General features: G+C 41.1%; 1 protein-coding gene across 1 annotated transcript; it reads left to right on the top strand.

The window, feature by feature from the left end:
- The first annotated feature begins 76 nt into the window (after window positions 1–76).
- On the top strand, window positions 77–15,648 carry LOC124252793 (peroxynitrite isomerase THAP4-like). Its single transcript, XM_046686458.1, has 6 exons — window positions 77–161; window positions 2,205–2,246; window positions 4,492–4,645; window positions 5,629–5,738; window positions 12,431–12,534; window positions 15,355–15,648. Exons 2-6 carry the CDS (start codon window positions 2,234–2,236, stop codon window positions 15,463–15,465), a joined length of 492 nt encoding a protein of 163 aa, XP_046542414.1. The 5' UTR covers window positions 77–161; window positions 2,205–2,233; the 3' UTR covers window positions 15,466–15,648.
- The last annotated feature ends 5,117 nt before the right edge of the window (window positions 15,649–20,765 follow it).

Genomic DNA, 20,765 nt, shown 5'->3' with positions numbered 1-20,765 from the left:
TATAAAATTGACGTACAATATTGTAGTTCCGTGAAGTTTTTACTGCACACAAACAATACCTTCTACCTAGGCTGATAATGTTGTATTCCAAAACGGGGAATTCCCTTCATGCAACAGGTTGCCCAGGTTGCTGACGTGGGAGGAGAGTGCTCAGGTGAAAGGTAACAGTATATTTGCACGTGTATTCACGTGTATGAAAGAAATACGTGTATACGGTTCTTAGAGTGTTGGGTGATGCAAGGAGGTCCAGTGCAATGGCGATGGCACATTGCCGAAAACCCCATCGCGCCATTCGCGGCTGTGCATGATTCAACGTCACGCATGATCATGTATTGATCCATCGCGGGTGTCGACAAGCATTGCCCGCCGACTTCACGCCTCGCTTGTCCTGAAGAGATATCGGGATATACTAAAACGGCACTGTCGCAAAACCGCTGGGATCAAACAGTCTATCAAACTGTATGAAAATTAGAGCTGTGATGAAGATATACTGGCACACATTTTAAATTACGACTGTGACCGTCATACATGTGACATTTCTGTAAAATATATTTGTATATTTACAAATATACTTCCCATCAATAGTTTAGACTCACTTAAAACACTCACTATATCTTATATATGTACTACTGTACGCTCGGTATTCTCAACACTTTCTTTATATATATATATATATGGTTACATCGAAGATTGATTTCTCCACTAACTTGGGGGGAACCAATTGCATGCAAACCTTATGCAGATGAATTGCACGAGGATCATGCATCAAATTGCTGAAAAGCATGTTCAAATATCATGCATGTGAACAGCTACGTTCTGATGTAAAGTTTTGTTTTGTTACTGATTTTTATCATTTATTGAACTCATGACAATAATCTTTTCAACGTTACGAATTTGTTTTACAATACATCAGCTCATGTGTAAACATGCAGTACCTTTAAACAGTATGGAATATTTTGCAAAATTTAGTTTAGAACAGTTGCCAGAAGTAAGTGGCTATATTTACACTAGTGAGTCTAAACTTTTGATGGGAAGTATAGTTCCTAGGAAAAGCAAGATTTTGTGGATGTCAACTTCTTTATTGTGAATAACACCTGCCACCACCAACAACAAAATAATTTATATCTTGTGAAGTCATATAATATTCATTAGGCCACATAAAAAAAATATTCTTGTTTCTCATCACTTCTTAAAAAAAATATGGGTTGGGCAGGCAGATTTTATTTTTACGTTTTATTTTATGTTCATAACCCCTTCATTTCTGTCGAAATTTGCACCTTTTCTCCGATAGAAACTCAAAACAGAAGTGTGAAAAATTCATGTACATTTTGAGAGTCAAAGTTGCATTTTCTCTAGTGAAAAAATATAAAAAATCTTAGGGATGGGTCAAATTTTTGTGTCGGCCATTAATGAGAAACAAGAATATTTTTGTATATGCAGTGTTCACGAATGGTGTTTCAAAGTAACAGGACATCGTTTCCTGTAAGTTCCAGATGTCTGTCTGACCCATTGAAAATTCACAGGACCCATAGAATAAAATTTATAAATACACATTTCAGATTTAACATCGGCGGGTTGTGGACTTCTATTGGACCGTTGGCGAATCTGCCGGATTTGTCAGGGGGTCAGACACTATTCGTGAACACTGTATATGGCCATTACAGATGTTTCATTTTGTTTTCACTTAGAAGCTTAACATGCACCTAACATCCAAATCTGCGTCTTTCATATTTCTGGGGATCTTTCTGTCATGTTACGGAAATGATTGCTTTAAAATTTTGTGCATGATTAACTTAACTATTTTGTTTGACCTTTTTGAATGTTGAAGTATTCTTTTTCTAATCCACCAAAACTACATCACTCGAAACATTTAGCATTTATTCTTTTATGTATGTCACTGGCTGGTTTTCTTCATTTCATTTACAGGACATTAGAAATGTCAGATGGACATGTTTTATGTATGCCATAATTCATTTCCATAATTCTAATTGTTTTTTTATCAGTTGGATATTATTTATTTAGAATTTTCTGTCTGCCACCAACTTTGACATTGCTGGAAAATAGCAAAATCCAGCTCAAAACTTCACCCACTCACTCTTTAAATGACAATGTAAGGCAAGTTAAGCCAGTACTTTTGATTTCATGATTACTTGTACTAAACGTGCTGTTGTAGGTAAAGATTGTCATATTATCTTTTGTTTCAGTTTTGGAGAAGTCTCATAGAACAAAAGACATGGCTGTGCAAGGTAGTGCTCATTCCATTTACAATGCTCATACTGTTGATCACTGGATTGTCTGGTCCAGACTCGATTATATACAAACCACCACCATATAGCTGGAATATTGCTGAGTGTAGAATCAACCAACCAACCAACCAACCAATTTTTGACTGAAATATAATTTTATTTCATTTAGTTTAAATATTACGTTTGTAACATTTTCTGTAGAACTGTTTATGCATCCCGTGAAGATAAGGTGGATGGATTTTTTTAAAGAGGCAAGTGGCAGAATCAGACTTAGTTGATGTATGACATTATGTTCCAGTTGGTAAAGTGATGCTCATGATGTCAGTCACGTGATGATCTGGTTCAGGTACATACTGCAGTACACCCGTGACGATCCGGGTAGAATAGGCCTTCAGCAACCCATGCTTGCCACAAAAAGCGACTATGCTTGTCGTAAGAGGCGACTAAGGGGATCGGGTGGTCAGGCTCATTGACTTGGTTGACACATGTCATCGGTTCCAAATTGCGCAGATCGATGCTCATGCTGTTGATCACTGGATTGTCTGGTCCAGACTCGATTATTTACAGTCCGCTGCCATATAGCTGGAATATTGCTGAGTGCAGAATCGATCAATCAACCAACCAACCAACTAACCAACCAATTTTTTGACTGAAATATAATTCTATTTCATTTAGTTTAAATATTATGTTTGTAACATTTTCTGTAGAACTGATTATGCAATTTTTCCGTGTACCAGTATATTGGCGAAAACATAAAACAACTTTAGTTATTATCTCTGTAGTTTATTTCTGGGCTTCTGGATAAGACCAAGAGAAACAGTTAACATCTGCAGCAGTCGAATGTATGAAAAGAAGTTGTAACATACAAAAGATTAGATGCTTGATTGGCATTTTAGAAGATGCTATTTGATGAACATTAAGAATTTTCTGGATTTCGTCATCTTTTTATTCTTAATAATCAGAATAAAAGGAAGATGAAATCCAGAAAATTTATGTTCATACAAAAGATTTGTCTTGCAAGCTTTAAGACACAAACAAGAATTTACCTGTCACTCTGAAAATAAAATAATTTGTTTATGATATACCGGTAAATCTTATTGGAAGACACAGGATGTGTTAGGAAGCATGAAGGGTGACAAAGAGCATAGCATTCAGTTTTGCAATCATTCAGTTTTTGAACCATAACTTAATAAATCTAAAACGAAATAATCCCTACCTGCCAATTGTAATTTTGAGATTGCTTTTACTGGTACCATAAGCAGTGAAGATCCGGGTTAGAATTGATCTTCAGTAACCCATGCTTGTCTTATGAGGCAACTAACAGGATCCGGTGGTCAGGCTCGCTGACTTGGTAGACACATGCCATCGTATCCCAATTGCGTAGAACAATGCTCATGCTGTCAATCACTATATTGTCAGTGTTTATAACTCACAAAATTCCCAGCCAGACTCCCGGACTGGTAACTTTAAAAAATTACCAGTCCGGATACAAACTTGCCTGTCTGGTTTTCAACAATGAAAAAAAAATAATCAGGTTTCTGAATACTTTACTGTTTGTAGGCATCGCAATGAACAACATAGCACTAACAGGCAATGCACTGAGTTTAGGTAAACTGAAAGTACATGTGTTGTGATTGGTTATTGTAAAATGAACTGTCCAATCGTAAATAGTTTAACATAATTATCCTAATACCTTAAACACCTCAAACTGACTACAAGAGAACCTGTCTGATATTATGAAATATTTTCTGTTAAAAAACATCTACCAGACCACCGGACTGGCTACTTTTGAAATTTGACCGTCCAAGATGAAAATAGACCGTTCCTGATGGTCGGGCAGGCGGGAATTTTAAACGCTGATATTGTCTGGTCCAGACTCCATTATCTACAACAGTTGCAGCTCCATATCTTAGTTGTTTCTTCTGTTTCTAACATGGAATTCCATTAAACAGGCTAAGATCTCTTTTCCAAAGTGCTGACTAGGTTGGCACATGTCACTGTATCCCAATTCCGTTGATCAATGCTCATGATCACTGGATTGTCAGGTTCAGACTCGATTATTTACAGGCCGTTGCAATATAGTTGGAATATTGCTGAGTGTGGCGTTAAACAACAAACAAAAAAACTGGCACCACAGCAAGTGTTTTGTGTCCAATACAGATTTTTTGTGTCACAATATATTGTAGTACAGTCTCTTTGCTGATACACTAGCCTTGTACTTAAGGATGTGAGTGTTATGTTGCAGGTGCTGCTCTTCATGACATGGTCAAGCCCCTGGGGTGGTTGCTGGGGAAGTGGAGATCGGAAGAGGGCCAGGGCAAATACCCAACTTTGAAAGACTTCAAGTATGGAGAGGAGGTTGAGTTTTCTCATGTTGGACAACCAAACTTACAGTTCAGGTACGCTAGTATGGCTGTGCAGTATTACCAATACACTTCAGTACTCACTTCAGATCATACCCGTGAAGGTCCGGGTTAGAATATTGATCTTCAGTAACCCATGCTTGTCGTAAGAGGCGACTAACGGGATCGGGTGGTCAGGCTCGCTGACGTGGTTGACACATGTCATCGGTTCCCAATTGCACAGATCGATGCTCATGCTGTTGATCACTGGGTCGTCTGGTCCAGATTCGATTATTTACAGACTGCTGCCATATAGCTGGAATATTGCTGAGTGCGGCGTAACACTAAACTCACTCACTCACTCACTTCAGATCATGTTTTGGGATATGTTTTCTGTGCTCTGGAATATTTTTGGCATTATTGTTTGTGTTGTTAAACGTATAACCTGCACAGAAAATGCTTACATAAATGTTCCTGATTGACCTAATGGCAGAGACATTGAAGTGATTTTTCTCTGAAGAAGCCATGACATGTCGTAAGAGGCAACTAACGGGATCAGGTGGTCAGACTCGCTGACTTGGTTGACACATCCCAACTGTGTAGAACGATGCTCATGATGTTGATCACTGGATTGTCTGGTCCAAATTTGATTATTTACAGACTGTCGCCATTCAGCTGGAATATTACTGAATGCGGCGTAAAACTAAACTCGCTCACTTGTAAAAGGCGACTAATGGAATTAGGTGGTCAGACTTGCTGAATATTTTGACAGAAGTCATTGTATGCCCATTGCATAGATCGATGTTCATAATATTGATAACCGGATTGTCAGGTCAAATATTTGTTTTAGATTGTCTCCTTCTATCCCCCCCATCAGTTTCTTCACTGACTTCCATAGACACGTGTCACGTCGTGCCCATATTTTGACTGATACATATAAATGTTAAGGTCTGTGTTTGTTTAGACACTTGTATTTTGTAATAGTTTCATATTTTAGTACAAGATGTATGAGTACTGTTATCAACTGTGTTTATCTTCAGCGCCTACTCTTGGCATTTAGAAAATAAGATGCCCCTCCACAGAGAAGTTGGATTTGTTCGCATCAAGCCTGGGACAAACCAAGTGGCTTTTGTACTTGCTCAAAACATAGGTGAGTGTTTCATGACACAAGTAGGTTATTTCGAAAAGAGCAAAAATACGGATTATGGATCATCTGTTCCAAGTAGAGAATTATAGGTACAGTAAACTAAGTTTATAACAAACCTGCAAATACAATGAACTATGAACTCTAATAAGTGGTTGCTTTGAGTTTGTTATAACCATTATTTGCTTTACCAAGCTTTTGGAGAAAGACTGACACCACTTTTTGACTAGGGTCCAACAGTCTCTAATTTTGTTGTAACTGGGATATGTTGTATATTACATGTCGTCATGTTAACAGAATATGAGGTAATGGGGACAAAATCTTGACCCTACAATGTAACTTTCACTGAAGTCTGTCATGTTCTGATGACGTAATATTACACTCGCGTAACCTTGATTCATGGATATAAGGGCAGCGAAATTCATATTTTAAATGCATGATTTCATTTTGTATACGCACTGATTATTTTATTCATTGATTCAGCAAATTGAAAATGCCTAATACTCCACTCGTGAATGAAACGTTTGTTTACGGAAGCCATTTGCAATCATCACCCATTCATGTGCCCACAAAATGTGACGTCACCTTGTTTCATGGATTACGTAGTCGGTTACTTTATACCACTATGTACGATATCCCACTGCAGTAAGTTATGACACCAAGGAAAGCAGACAGCGAGAAGCGAGAAGGTTGGAGCTAACGGTATCTTTTGTACTTGACATTTTGTAAAAATAAAATTTGGTAATGGTGGTATTAGTGATCTGGGGCTATTTATCTCAATGCTGGACAATTATATTTAGTGTACTTGCATGTAATGCAGAGATTCGGAACTTTTTTGTCAGCGAGGCATGGCATTGTATGTACATCAAAGTACCACTTCGTGAGGTCAGTCGAGACTTAATTTACGAGCCAGCATGATAATTTCCGCGATCCACGAATCAAGGTTATCCACAAATTTAGGTTACAGTTCTGTATCTAGTTTTGGTGTCATGAACAATGTTTTGTTTGTCTGTTGTTTATTGACGCAATTAGCAATTTTCCTTGCCTATGAAGGGTTTGTTGAATTAAGATACGATAACATCTATCAACAAAGTCAGCGAGGCTGACCACCTAATCCTGTTGGTTGCCTCTAACAACAAGCATGGGTCGCTAAAGAACAGTTCTAACCAAGATTATCATGGGCACCATGAACAAAGACATATTTCATATCAATAATCATTGATAATGGATCACTGTTATATCAAATCAATCAGCTTACTAATCAATACCAAGAATAGTTAGAAGGCACATGTGCAAATACTGAAAAGTTATGGGTAAAAAGCCCCAAGTATTTGACCCAATTCCAACAGATAAAGGCTTGCCATGAAACCACGTTGAGATGAACTTGATACATATCAAAAGTATTGATAACAAGTATGAATATTGGGTATGAAATACAAAAGCAAGTCAGCAGTTGATGTAACCTTCATTATATTCAGTGAAATAAAAAAATAATTTCATTAATATGTTTTGACCTTGTTGGTGGTGTTAAATTTACATGAAAGTGACCAGTGACCATATTAATGTCAAATTACATATACATGTTTAAGAGTGTTGCCTGACTTGGATATATTCCAAATTTTTAAACTTATCCTATCTCACGGTATGCACCTCTCTTCTCCCTCTACGACCATGTGTGGAAACGTGCTGTAGGCTAAGTTGAATCAAAGCTTTCTGGCATGTACCTCCTGACCTCTGCCCCCACTCTGATAGCACGACCTGTCAATCATCTCATAAGCGTGCCGGTTGCTCAGATGATCACGTGATGCTCTGTGCCTGTCATTCTCTTTCTTGTCGCTACACCGAGTGGACGTGTGTTGTTCTCTCAGTTAGACTTTATTTGATTGTCAATATGGGAAAATTGAATCGAAGTTCTTCTAAGAAACGCAAACACTGTGATCAGTGCAACAGCAACTTTTCCGCTGCTGATCCACATGCTTTGTGTGTGGATTGTATAGGCTGTTGGAGTTGGTCACATCGGTGTTCTGTTTGTTCACACTTGAATGATGATGACTTTTCTGAATATCGACTGGTTGCATCTAGACGTAGATCGGACAGAGATCGGCGTACAACTGCTGACGGTCCTTCAACTTCTAAGCGTGCTAAATCAGAACGCCGTTCGAAGAGAGCAGTTCGTTGATCTAAATCACCGTCCCTGGACGAAGATTTTTTAGAGGTGGCCTCAGACTCCTACTTGAGCGAGAATCTCCGTCGTCTCTTTCGTCCTCAAACGTCTAGTCCCGTCTCCAGACAAGTTTTATCTCCTCCGAGAGTGGTAGTGCTAACAACCTCTGCAGCACAGTCTCGGCCTTCTACCTTGGTGACGATTTCACAGACTCCTAGTTTGCCGAAGGAATTGGGTCGCCTTCCAGAACCGCTTCGTCCAGTCCTTCAGTGGTGGCTCCGTGAACTGAATGTCTGCGCTGGAGTTTCTATGGTACCCCTAGCGCTTTCGCAAACCAAGATTCTTTGTCAGTTACAAGATCTTTTTCTGTTGACGTCAGCTCAAGTTGTGACTCTCAGGGGATAGCTTCAACTACGGCCTCTCCAATATTTTCTGTGTCTGCACATCAGGATCGGCGACCCTCACGCATTGATCTTTCTTTCTCCAGTGCTCCATCCCCATCGCCAGTGGTGTTTGGACGTGTTGAATGTTTGCGGCGAAGGCCGTTTGCTACAGTACCTCACCTGTACGTAGACGCCTCTCGACATGGTTGGGGAGCTCACTTTCTCGATCAGCAGTTGGCAGGGCTGTGGTCTCCCGCAGACCGCGCATGTCACATCAACGTTTTGGAGCTCAGGGCAGTGATTCTTGCGATCACTCATTGACAACACCTGTTACAATCAACCAAGCTTTTGATTCGATCGGACTATGCTGCAGTCGTGTGGCACATCAATTGAATGGGATCCACGGGGTCTCCTTAGCTTCTTCAGTGGACACAACAGTTTTTCCACTTAGTGGACTCTCTCAACATCACGGTCCAGGCCAATCACATCCCAGGGGTGAAGTACGTCATTGCAGATTCTTTCCGGCTCGACCATACCCGACGGAGTGGAAACTGCATCCGCAGGTGTTCCAGACCTTGTGCCTTCCGATGTCTAACCCGACAGTGGATCTGTTTGCTACCCGCTTCCATTACCAGCTGCCAATATTGGGGTCCCCGATCCCGGATCCTTTGTCCTGGGAACACGACGCTCTAGCCATCCCCTGGGATGACTTGAACGCATGTGCGTTTCCACCAGTGGCGCTACTTCCATGCATACTGTTCAAGTTACGCACGACGCAGCTGATTTTGGGTCGCACCTTTTCGCCCGTCAGTAGTTTGTTCCTAGACCTGCAAGACTTGGCCGACCCATTTCAGTACCACTTCGCGATCACGCCGCTCTTTTGGTTCATCTTCACTCTGATCAGCAGCATTGGTCTCTGCTCTCACTTAATCTTCTTGCCTGGTGCATTTACATGAATTGCTAACTGCAAAGGGATATTCCAAGCAAGTCGCTACGGCGATTACCATGGTGCACCGAACTTCTACCAGGCCACATTGTGATGACTATGGAAGAATTTTGAAGCGTACTACAAGACGATGGGTATTATATGTCCCACTACAGCATCACCGCAGATGGTCGCGGGGTGTACCTCCAGCATCCTAGAACTTCCAAGGAATTGAAGGGTTCTACCTTGTCTACATACCTGGCCATGCGTAACACAGTTATTGCGCCGGCTACGGGTGCGAAGGTGTCAACTGTCCCTGAGCTCCAGTCTCTTCTGAGATCTTACAAAGTTGCTGATAAATCCCGGAAGTTCCGGCCACCAGCCTGGGACCTTTCCGTGGTTCTTAATCATCTCACGTCAGAGGAGTATGAACCTCTGGCAGAGAAGGATTTCAAGCATGTCACGTCTTAGTCTTTCTTCCTCCTGGCTCTTGCGACTGCTGCCAGCATCTACGAACTTCACGCACTGGATGTCACCCGGTTGCGCGTCGAGAGGACCAGTGATACCAAAGTCCTCCCTGGTTTGATGTGGGATCTCGTCGCTGAAACCAGTTGCCTGGATAGCCGGACAGACTATTCGCCTTCCCGCGCCGCCGTCTACTATTCTGGGCCCTGACGACACCGAGGATCTCTCCCTATGTCCTGTCCGGACTTTACGGGTCTATTAGCTGCCTCCAAGGACCGTCGTAGGTTACGCAAGAGACTGTTGATTTCTCTGTCACATACCTCATCTACAGAAGTCTCTCGTACCACACTGGCATTCTGGATCCGATCTACCATCCTTCATGCTACTACAGCCAACCCTCATGAGACAAGAGGCTTGACCTCTATGATGGCTCTACATAGAACTGTTCCCTTCACGGCATCATGGAGGGTTGTATTGGAGATTGGACACGGTCTTCGTCTCACCCTACCTCCGGGATCTGTCTGCCACTGACGTGGAAGGTCTTCACCAACTGGGTCCATTGGTTCTGGCGCAGCAGTTGTCGTCGGCTCGCAAACGCAGATAAGATGCATTTCTTACCTTCGTTGAGGTCTTGCATTCTCTATATCATGAAAGATATCAGTCCTATCTTTCTTATTGGTATGGATTATATTTGGGCATAGATCACCTCACCTAGGGAACTAGGACGTGTTTGCACTGTCATACCCATGACTCGATAGACTGAGAGGCCAGTCTTGTGCTACATGCAGAGGTGGTCGACACTCCGCTTACTGACCTCTACTCTCTGAGCAATTACGTCAGTGTAGTGTTGATTTCCGATTACCTGCTTGGTTTTCGAAATGTTCCACTCCTAAGTCCTTTCTCACCTTTGGTCTTTAGGGGGATTGGTACTGAACGTTAAACGAGTTGATCAACCGGGCTGTTCCCTCTTTTACCGCCTTCCAGCGTGTGTGTGGGGGGGATAGTTTCGAAGCAGGGACTGTCCAGATTAAGGTCTTCGACTTTAATTCACTGGGGTCACTGGATAAATAGTGGGGAGGCGAGGTCTACTTGCCAAACTGCGTCCTTTTGCTTGTCAAAAGTTGCGGCTGAAAACCACATTAATTCAGGACCGCCCACTACCTAGAGTTTTTGTGCTGTGTAAGCTAAGGGGTTATCTGAAGCAACCCATCACAAGTTCAGAGTTAGCATATCGGAAGTTGGTGCTTTCTCCTGGCCTCCTTGTGTTATGCATCCTCACAGTTGTAGAGTTTACACAGGGTAATCTGTGGCCCACCTGCCAACCGTGAGATAATGCATACCGTGAAATAGGATAAGTTTAAAAATTTGGAAAATTTAACTATAAATTGTATACTTATATACTTATCCTATCTCACACGATGGATACCCACCCAACCTGCTCCACATCACAGATTACTGGAAGTTCCAAGACGAGAATGACAGGCACAGAGCGTCACGTAATCATCTGAGCAACCAGCACGCTTATGAGATTATTGACAGGTTGTGCTATTGGAGTGGCGGCAGAGGTCAGGGGCTTTGATTCAACCTAGCCTACACCACGTTTCCACACATGGTCGTAGAAGAAGAGAGGTGCATACCGTGAGATAGGATAAGTATATAAATATACAATTTATAGTTAAAATTTCCAATTTACATATCTCACTTAGATCAGGGTGGGATTTCGAAAAAAATTCAGTACCTGCCCACAGAGCAACCTGGGTTATAGGTTTGGCTGCACCATCAAAATTTTGGTTGCACCATCAAAATTTCACTGGTTCTAAAAAGTAACATAAATACTTGTTTAAATTTTTTATAACAAGTCCTCAGAATCAGATACATACAGAACCTGACCCAATGACGATACATGATGAGGGATTCAATTTTGCATTACCTATATTTATAAATCTCAATTAAATGATTACTGAGTACACAAATGTTCATGGTGTAACAAGTCATGCGGAGAGAAATGTATTACTTACAGTCACTTACTTCCCAAATAAAACACACAATGACAGTTATAAGATGGAAGATTTATTGTTACCTGCACCAAGTGCAACCTGTTACTGAAGGTAACCTGCACGGCTGTACACAGCCATTGTACACATACACCATTGCAGGTTGTCAATAGCAAAATTGCACACTGTTGATGAATAACACCAAATTCAAGTAAAAAGAACTCCTTTCCAAAATTCATTTAATTAGTTGATCGCAAATAATGAATTGAATTCATGAAGGGAAACGGTTTGGTTCACTGAGCACTTGAATGAATCACAACAACGGTTGCTTGCAGTGATGTGATAATAGTATTTGAATTTGTGATGTGTCTTGTAAGACTGAACACAACACAGACTTGAATAAACAGACCACCGCTATATAGCTGGAATATTGCTGAGTGCGGCTACCCGTGCAGGTCCGGGTTAGAATATTGATCTTCAGTAACCCATGCTTGAGGCGGCTAACGGGATCGGGTGGTCAGACTCACTGACTTGGTTGACACATGTCATCGTATCCCAATTGCGTAGATCGATACTCATGCTGTTGATCACTGGTTTGTCTGGTCCAGACTCGATTATTTACAGACTGCCACCATATAGCTGGAATATTGCTGAATGTGGCGTAAAACTAAACTCGCTCACTCACTCACTTGAATAAACAATGACATCTGAGGTAGCCTGAAGGTATATATTCCAGATGTTTCACATGTTCAAATGTTCTCTGCCAGGACTGAGTGAGATCGAAGAAGGGGAGGTAACTGGGGAGTCACTAAAGACGACATCACATACTGTGGGAAGACTGACGTTTGGAAAGCCGCCCCAGACAAAACAGGTGAGAAACTGGAACATTGCAATATGTAATATTAAACTTCCATTGCTGTTTAACTTCCAGTTTAAAAAGAAAATTGTGTTTTGGAAAATGAAACATGACTGTGATATTTTCAGAAACAACACAAACCTGTGATATGTTTTTGATAAAATAAGTTGAATTTGGATAGGAAGCATGCAGTACAAATTTGTTTCTTGGAATTCACTTTTGTAATAATAAGTGAGTCTAAATGTTTGAGACCTGACTGACTTTCATACTTTCGGTGTACTAGACTAACCTCAAGTCTCTGAGTAAGTGAGTGAGTGAGTGAGAGTGATTTTTACACCGCGCTCAGCAATATTCCAGCTATATGGCGTCTGTCTGTAAATAATCGAGTCTGGACCAGACAATCCAGTGATCAAGAGCAAACATGTGCATTGAGATCTAAACAGTTAGGATACGATGACGTGTGTCAACCAAGTCAGCAAGCCAGACCACCTCATCTCATTAGTTGCCTCTTACGACAAGCATGGGCTACTGAAGATCGATTTTTACTCGAATCGTCACAGGTCTCAAGTCTCTGAAGTGAACATATTTTACAGAAAAAAAAAAGCTCCTAATTTATGTTCAATAAGTATAATAGTAATAGTTATAGTCCGCTTATATGGCGCTCATATCCAGGCACATTGCCTACTCACGGCGCTACGTACATGACTATTCCCGGTCATAGGACACTATCATACTTTTCAATACTTTTTCAACTCCCTAGGGAGCATACAGCCATGCTGCCTGTTAGGCGCAATGAACTAAACACTCACAATCCCAGCACATCCTCACGGGTACCCATTTTACAGCTGGGTGAACTGAGAACATGTGGATCTAAGTATCTTGTCCAAGGATACTACGCAAGTGTTCCCACCTCGGGACCCGAACCTAGGTGCTTCCACCAAGTATCGAACCCGGGCCTTCAGTGTGATAGGCAGACGCCTTACCACTGCACTATTGCACTCTAATAAAAAGGAGCCCAAAGACTTTCTTCATACATAAACTGTGGTAATCCAGACTTGCCACATATTCTAGACTTGCATGGGATATATTGGGTGTGTTTGTTTCAGGGTCTGTATGACAGTAATCCAGACTTGCCACATATTCTAGACTTGCATGGGATATATTGGGTGTGTTTGTTTCAGGGTCTGTATGACAGTAATCCAGACTTTCCACATATTCTAGACTTGCATGGGATATATTGGGTGTGTTTGTTTCAGGGTCTGTATGATAGTAATCCAGACTTGCCACATATTCTAGACTTGCATGGGATATATTGGGTGTGTTTGTTTCAGGGTCTGTATGACAGTAATCCAGACTTGCCACATATTCAGGGGTATGACAGTTCCAGACCTGCCACATATTCTAGATTTGCATGTGTGTTTGTTTCAGGGTCTGATGACTTGCATGGGATATATTGGGTGTGTTTGTTTCAGGGTCTGTATGACAGTAATCCAGACTTATTCAGGCATGGGATATATTGGGTGTGTTTGTTTTCAGGGTCTGTATGACAGTAATCCAGACCTTGCCACATATTCTAGACTTGCATGGGATATATTGGGTGTGTTTGTTTCAGGGTCTGTATGACAGTAATCCAGACTTGCCACATATTCTAGACTTGCATGGGATATATTGGGTGTGTTTGTTTCAGGGTCTGTATGACAGTAATCCAGACTTTCCACATATTCTAGACTTGCATGGGATATATTGGGTGTGTTTGTTTCAGGGTCTGTATGACAGTAATCCAGACTTCTGCCACATATTCTAGACTTGCATGGGGGATATATTGGGTGTGTTTGTTTCAGGGTCTGTATGACAGTAATCCAGACCTGCCACATATTCTAGACTTGCATGGGATATATTGGTGTGTTTGTTTCAGGGTCTGTATGACAGTAATCCAGACCTGCCACATATTCTAGACTTGCATGGGATATATTGGGTGTGTTTGTTTCAGGGTCTGTATGACAGTAATCCAGACTTGCCACATATTCTAGACTTGCATGGGATATATTGGGTGTGTTTGTTTCAGGGTCTGTATGACAGTAATCCAGACTTGCCACATATTCTAGACTTGCATGGGATATATTGGGTGTGTTTGTTTCAGGGTCTGTATGACAGTAATCCAGACTTGCCACATATTCTAGACTTGCATGGGATATATTGGGTGTGTTTTGTTTCAGGGTCTGTATGACAGTAATCCAGACTTGCCACATATTCTAGACTTGCATGGGATATATTGGGTGTGTTTGTTTCAGGGTCTGTATGACAGTAATCCAGACTTGCCACATATTCTAGACTTGCATGGGATATATTGGGTGTGTTTGTTTCAGGGTCTGTATGACAGTAATCCAGACTTGCCACATATTCTAGACTTGCATGGGATATATTGGGTGTGTTTGTTTCAGGGTCTGTATGACAGTAATCCAGACCTGCCACATATTCTAGACTTGCATGGGATATATTGGGTGTGTTTGTTTCAGGGTCTGTATGACAGTAATCCAGACTTCCCACATATTCTAGACTTGCATGGGATATATTGGGTGTGTTTGTTTCAGGGTCTGTATGACAGTAATCCAGGCTTGCCACATATTATAAACTTGTATTGGATATATTTTGTTTCAGTGTCTGTATGACAGAAATATTTGTTTCAGGGTCTGTATGACACACTAGTGGTGTATGTACTGTGTTTTGATTTATTGTGATGACCAAGTCACTTTACATCTCGACACAATAGAGCAGGTCTTATATGAAGCTGATTGCTGTTTTCAACCACTACATACAGTGTGAAATCTTTTTCAGATAATGAGAGAATTCCGAAGATCTGGTGACATCCTTGAACAAGTTGTCTCCATGAAGACAGAGAACACAGACATGACAGAGCACCTGCGTATAAAGTACAAGAAGATTTAATTACACTTTTGTTCACGCACTGGTTTTTTCATTAGTTTATGTTTGTTATATACAATGTATACAGAACAACCTATTTCTATGTACAAAAAATGGCACTGGTTGCCCATTTTATGTATTTTTTTATCTTTTCATGTTTTTTCAGTTTAGACGGGTCTTTTTACTTAATAAATTACTATCAACTAACTTGTTGTTCTGGTCTTGTTAAATACTCCCAAACTGATTTCAGTAATGAAAGACCTTACAAGTGGTAATCATCTCACAGTAATAAAAAATCTACAGGTAGTGTCAGAAGACAAATAACGATCAAAAGTTTCATTGTTAAATTTTCACCAACCTCCGATCTGTTCAAGAAACCAGGGACCCAATCCATAAAGCTTACGACCTGTCATATCTCTATAGTTTATCATAGGCTTACCAGTGTCGTAGCACTATGAACACTTTGTGGATCAGGGCCCTTATTCTCGAAACGTTCATAGCCCTACGAACTTCTTAAGCCCATTCTTAACACACTGGCTACGATCAAAGTTAAGAATTCTTAGGGCTACGAACGTTTCGAGAATAAGGGCCGAGGGTGCCGTTCCACTAACCGATCTTATCTAAGATCAATCTTAGTAAGTTACGCCAATTTTACAATCGCCTTAGCTAAAAGTTACACCCGTTCCACTAACCGATCTTAGGCCGATCGTAGCCGGTCCCGATCTTACGATCCGATCCAAGCTTAGATCGAGACTCTTTCGTGCGAGAGATAGAGGAATGCGAGGCACGCGTTATCTCCCTTTGCATAGTCTAGCAAATGATAGAAAGTAGTTTACTGAACCAACTGAGTGAGTGAGTGAGTTTAGATTTCGCCCGCGCACTCAGCGATAGTCCAGCTATATGGCGGCGGTCTGTAAATAATCTAGCTAAGATGCATAGCGTTCACTAACATGGCGTTCATGTTAGTGAACGCTATGTATCTTAGCTATAAATAATCGAAGTCTGGACCAAACAATCCAGTGATCAACAGCATGCGCGTCGATCTCGCGCAGTTGGGAACCGATGACATGTGTCAACCAAGTCAGCGAGCCTGACCACCCGATCCGTTAGTGGCCTCTTCACGAGGCATGGGTTATTGAAGTTCAATATTCTAACACGGTCCTTCATGGGTATTTTTCCAACCAAGTGTAAACGTGGAGAAAAAACCTAGAGCAAAATATTAGGGTACTGAGCACCTTGGTTTCAGGTGCAAGTGTGCGTGAGAACGCTGGGTATCAAGCATAATATAATAATAATAATTGCATATTTATAGTGTGCCTATTCCACATCAGTGGGCATGCTCAAAGCGCTGTGTACAGATCTATAATTTACACGAGAATATTTACAGCCGAGATTATAAGTAATATACTGAGAACAGGTTTTAAGTCTGGACTTTAAAAATGTCAATTGTGTCAGAGCTTTTAATATGTGCCTGAACCTTGTCAATCAGAATAAACAAGGCGTGACGAGGCTATAACGTATGTAGAATCTGTCAGTGGTCTTGAATAACACGCGGCCTGCCTTCAGAATCCCCCACCAAATATGCGCAGTGAAATCAAGCATATTTGTATCTTTTTGCTTCAGAACATTGTTCACTTCATGGCTGTCCCTATTCTTAACCATGACGTTGCAATATTGTTGTACAAATGTGTTACACCGACTCGCTCGCTTGTGTTCCCATGACGACAGTGGTCAGACTGGCCTGACATTTGTAAGGCTTGTTCAGCGCAGTGTTTGTTTACATCACAGAAATATACAAATTCATTTCATGGGGGACTTTAGGGGACGCTCACGGTGAAATGCTCACTCTTATTTTTCACATAGAATAGGAAAGCCACCATTTTGGTTTCTCTACGATTGATTTTAGCTATCCTAAGTTGGTCATGAGCAACTTAGACTTTGAATCTTAACTTTACGATTGACTTAGGTAAGATTGGTTAGTGGAACGGTATGCCGATCGTAACGTCACACTAAGATTGGGATTTTAGGGGTTTACGATTGGCATAGGGCTAAGATCGGTTAGTGGAACGGCACCCTGGACACAAGTTCCTAAACTGAAATATCAAGCTGTCTGAAAGGTTGATCACTGATCATGTGCAGCGTGTTTTGACTGGAGAGGTTCAATCATTTATCATTGGATCAATAGCAGGGTGTTTGAGCCTAAGAAGTTTGTTTTACCCAAGTAGTATACCGTATGGGTGAGATTCATGAACATATAATTTTACATATCACTTTTCATTTTGCATGTTGAAAATGTGTTGTCTCGAGGAATGATTTTAAAAAAGGGATCTGCATGATTCAGAAAAAAGTAAGCCAAATATTGTCTTCTTTCAGTGAAACTTTGAATTTGAAATTTAGTGTTTGTTGTACTGATAAACATATTTTATTTGCGCATGTTTATTTTCCACAAACTTCTGAATATCTCAGCTGCTGTTTGACCATAGTGAGTTGGCACACAATGGAAAACACTATGAATATACTTTATTTTTCAGGAAAGATTTCTATCTTTTAAGGAACCCCTTTTCTTTTGAGAGTCTTCCTTTGCTATAATGACAGCTTGTATTCAGCATTTCTTCTATTTTGATACTGATGATGTCAAGTGGACTGACAGATCCTGAAGGAAGTTGATGTGTTTTAAACAAAGCCATACTGAAAAACTGTCCCATATTTCCCAGACACAAACACTCTGTTATTTTTGTCCACCAGAAGACATCTTGGCTCCAGAAGATGACGTTCTGCAGTGTTCTTTGTATACAACAAATTGCCCTCTTGATCAAAGATGGATATCTCATTCCGTAGACTATCTGACACAATGACACGCCCGTCCACAGTGACAGAGGCATCCCAGGGGTGCCACCCTACAACGTTGTTCCCAGAGGAGAACTGTCTGTATATCTCCAACACTATACCCTGAGATTCCGACTCGATGTACACTGCTCCATCATTTGCCCATGTGGCCATGATAACCTTGTCACTGTGTACATACTTCAAGGACATAAGCGGACCAGGCACCTTACTAGTCCAGCATCGCTTTAAGCTTCCGTATATATTGAAAAGCTTCATCTCATTTCGGGGCAAGTTTCCAATGAGGATGCCATCTTGAAAGTTTGAGACAACCGGAAATGATGTAATGGGGGTTGTATCTTTAGACAGACTGGTTGTTTGGGTGACAATCATGTCATTGTTGTAGTACAACAAGACATTTCCATGCACAGCGGCAAAACCTTTGTAATACGATGTCATATAGTTGAAAAATGTTGTTTCAGTTTTTCTTGCACCTGCCAGAAAATCCCCAAATTTGTTCACCATTTCGATCTTGTAGTTGTTTTCATCAATGAAGTAGATGCTGTCATCCCTGCCAAACACCATGCAGGTTATGTTGGGGATGTTCCAGTCGCTGTGCAGTCGAGTGAAGAAGTGATGCATGTAGATCAGTGTTTTAATCGTCGGTCTACATCTCCTTGTATTTGTCTGTGATGCCCGTCACGCTCTCTGTGTGATGTTTTTCTCACCATTCTCACCATCTACACTGCAACAAGAACCTTGGCTTGAACTCCATTCATCGGTTACCATGGATGCAGTTTCCACTTCATAATTAAGGCAGTCTCCTTCATCTTTGTTCGTTTCACCTGGTTTCATGTTGGTACAATTATCAAGTGTCATGCCTTCTTCATGTTGGAAGACTTTCACACAAAGACTTTCTTCTTCATTGACAACCAAATCCAATTCAGAATTGTCCAAATCTGTGTCTCCTACTGTACCCACAGCAGCCCAAACCCTCTTCTCAATGTTTTTAGATAAACATGTTTTTTCAGCAAGTGTGTCAATATTTTTCCCAACAAATTGTCTTGTGTTGCTTTTGTCTGAAGGTGAAACCACCTCAATGTCAAGTTCTGATAAGCTGTCGATGATGCTATTAGAAGACTGTGCTGCACAGGCTGGGTTAGTTTCTGGGACACCTTTATGTGTCATACAATCCTTTCCTTCTCCATCAATGTCTGAATGTGCCTCAGAGAGTGTAACAATATCCTTGTCAGTATTTTTTACCATTCCCTTCCTTTGTACAACTCCATCTTTACACTTGACATTAGCATCAGTCCTGTTGACCTTGTCTTTAGTCTTGACATCCACTGAGACTCTGGCAACAACGTTTTCCTCATTTTTCACCACATCTTCGTGTATGGTATCAACTGTATCTTTACTCTTCACTTCAACATTACCCTTGTCTTCAGCCTTGACATCCACTGCTGTTTTTTGCTTGGACATCACTTGTGTTTTCAGGCCTCACATCAACTTTGTTGTTGGCCTTGGGAATGTCTGTATCCTTGTCATCTGTATCTTTAGCCTTGCCAGTGTCTGAATCTTCTGTAACGACATCAACCATGTTCATAGCCTTGTCAACCATGATGTTATCATCTGGATCGATTGTTTCTATAACGTCTCCAGTCATGTCAGTTTCTTCATCATTAGTCTTACTGTCAACGCATGCATTTTTTCTACCATGAATTTGTTTAACAGCTTTTGTTGAATCAGACTTTGAGAGAAATGCAACACTTCCAGTCTTGCTGCTGACTTTCGGAGCTATGAATGAGTAAATTCCATTCCGACCAGCCCTGGATATGGCTTCATCTGCCTCGTCTTCTTCCAGTTCTTCTGAACATGATAACACATCTGATCCTGGAGAATACCCTACAATATTGACCCTGAGTTTCTTGTGGTAAAGTAAAGGGTTGTTTACAACATCATCTGGCAGAGACTTCATGCCTACCTCTAATGCATCCCCCATAACAAGCACCTGCAACCCCCCACACTCCATCACCTTATTGTACATTCCAAACACCCCTGTGGACAAACTGCTCAGGTGATTGTTAAGGATAGCACGCTCTTTCTGAAAGAAACCATGGCCCTTTTTCTGCATCTGTTTGTTTTCTGTGTGAATTTGCTGTACATAGGCTGTTGTTTCTTCTGTCAGCTTCTTGCTAAATTGCTTTTCTTCTTTTTCTAAGTTGCGTAACCTTTTCTTAATTTGGTTCACTGAGAAGTTCTTAGGCACAACCTTTTCCAAAGCAATTTTCCTTTCCTGGACAGCCTCTTCTACTGATTTGTGAAGGTGTGTTCTGTGTTCATCAAGGGCACAGCGTTCACAGATTAGAACTGAACATGTAGCACAATAAAATTTGTAATTCTCTCTGTGAATTACACACACAATCCTCTGCCTGCTCATGATCTGCATATCATGGCGACCTTTAGCCAAATCAGTTAAGCAAGCAAGGAAGTGATTGGAG

Source organism: Haliotis rubra, unplaced genomic scaffold, assembly GCF_003918875.1.
Source record: "Haliotis rubra isolate DU_JTF1 unplaced genomic scaffold, ASM391887v1 Scf524, whole genome shotgun sequence".
In the NCBI taxonomy this organism is placed as follows: Eukaryota; Metazoa; Mollusca; class Gastropoda; order Lepetellida; family Haliotidae; genus Haliotis; species Haliotis rubra.
This window is presented reverse-complemented; position numbering and strand designations above follow the sequence as displayed.

Excerpts from the sequence above, each read along its gene's own strand:
- LOC124252793 (XM_046686458.1), top strand. Across the intron at positions 4,646-5,628 it reads CAACCAAACTTACAGTTCAG|CGCCTACTCTTGGCATTTAG; the intron begins GTACGCTAGTAT and ends GTTTATCTTCAG. Across the intron at positions 12,535-15,354 it reads AGCCGCCCCAGACAAAACAG|ATAATGAGAGAATTCCGAAG; the intron begins GTGAGAAACTGG and ends AATCTTTTTCAG.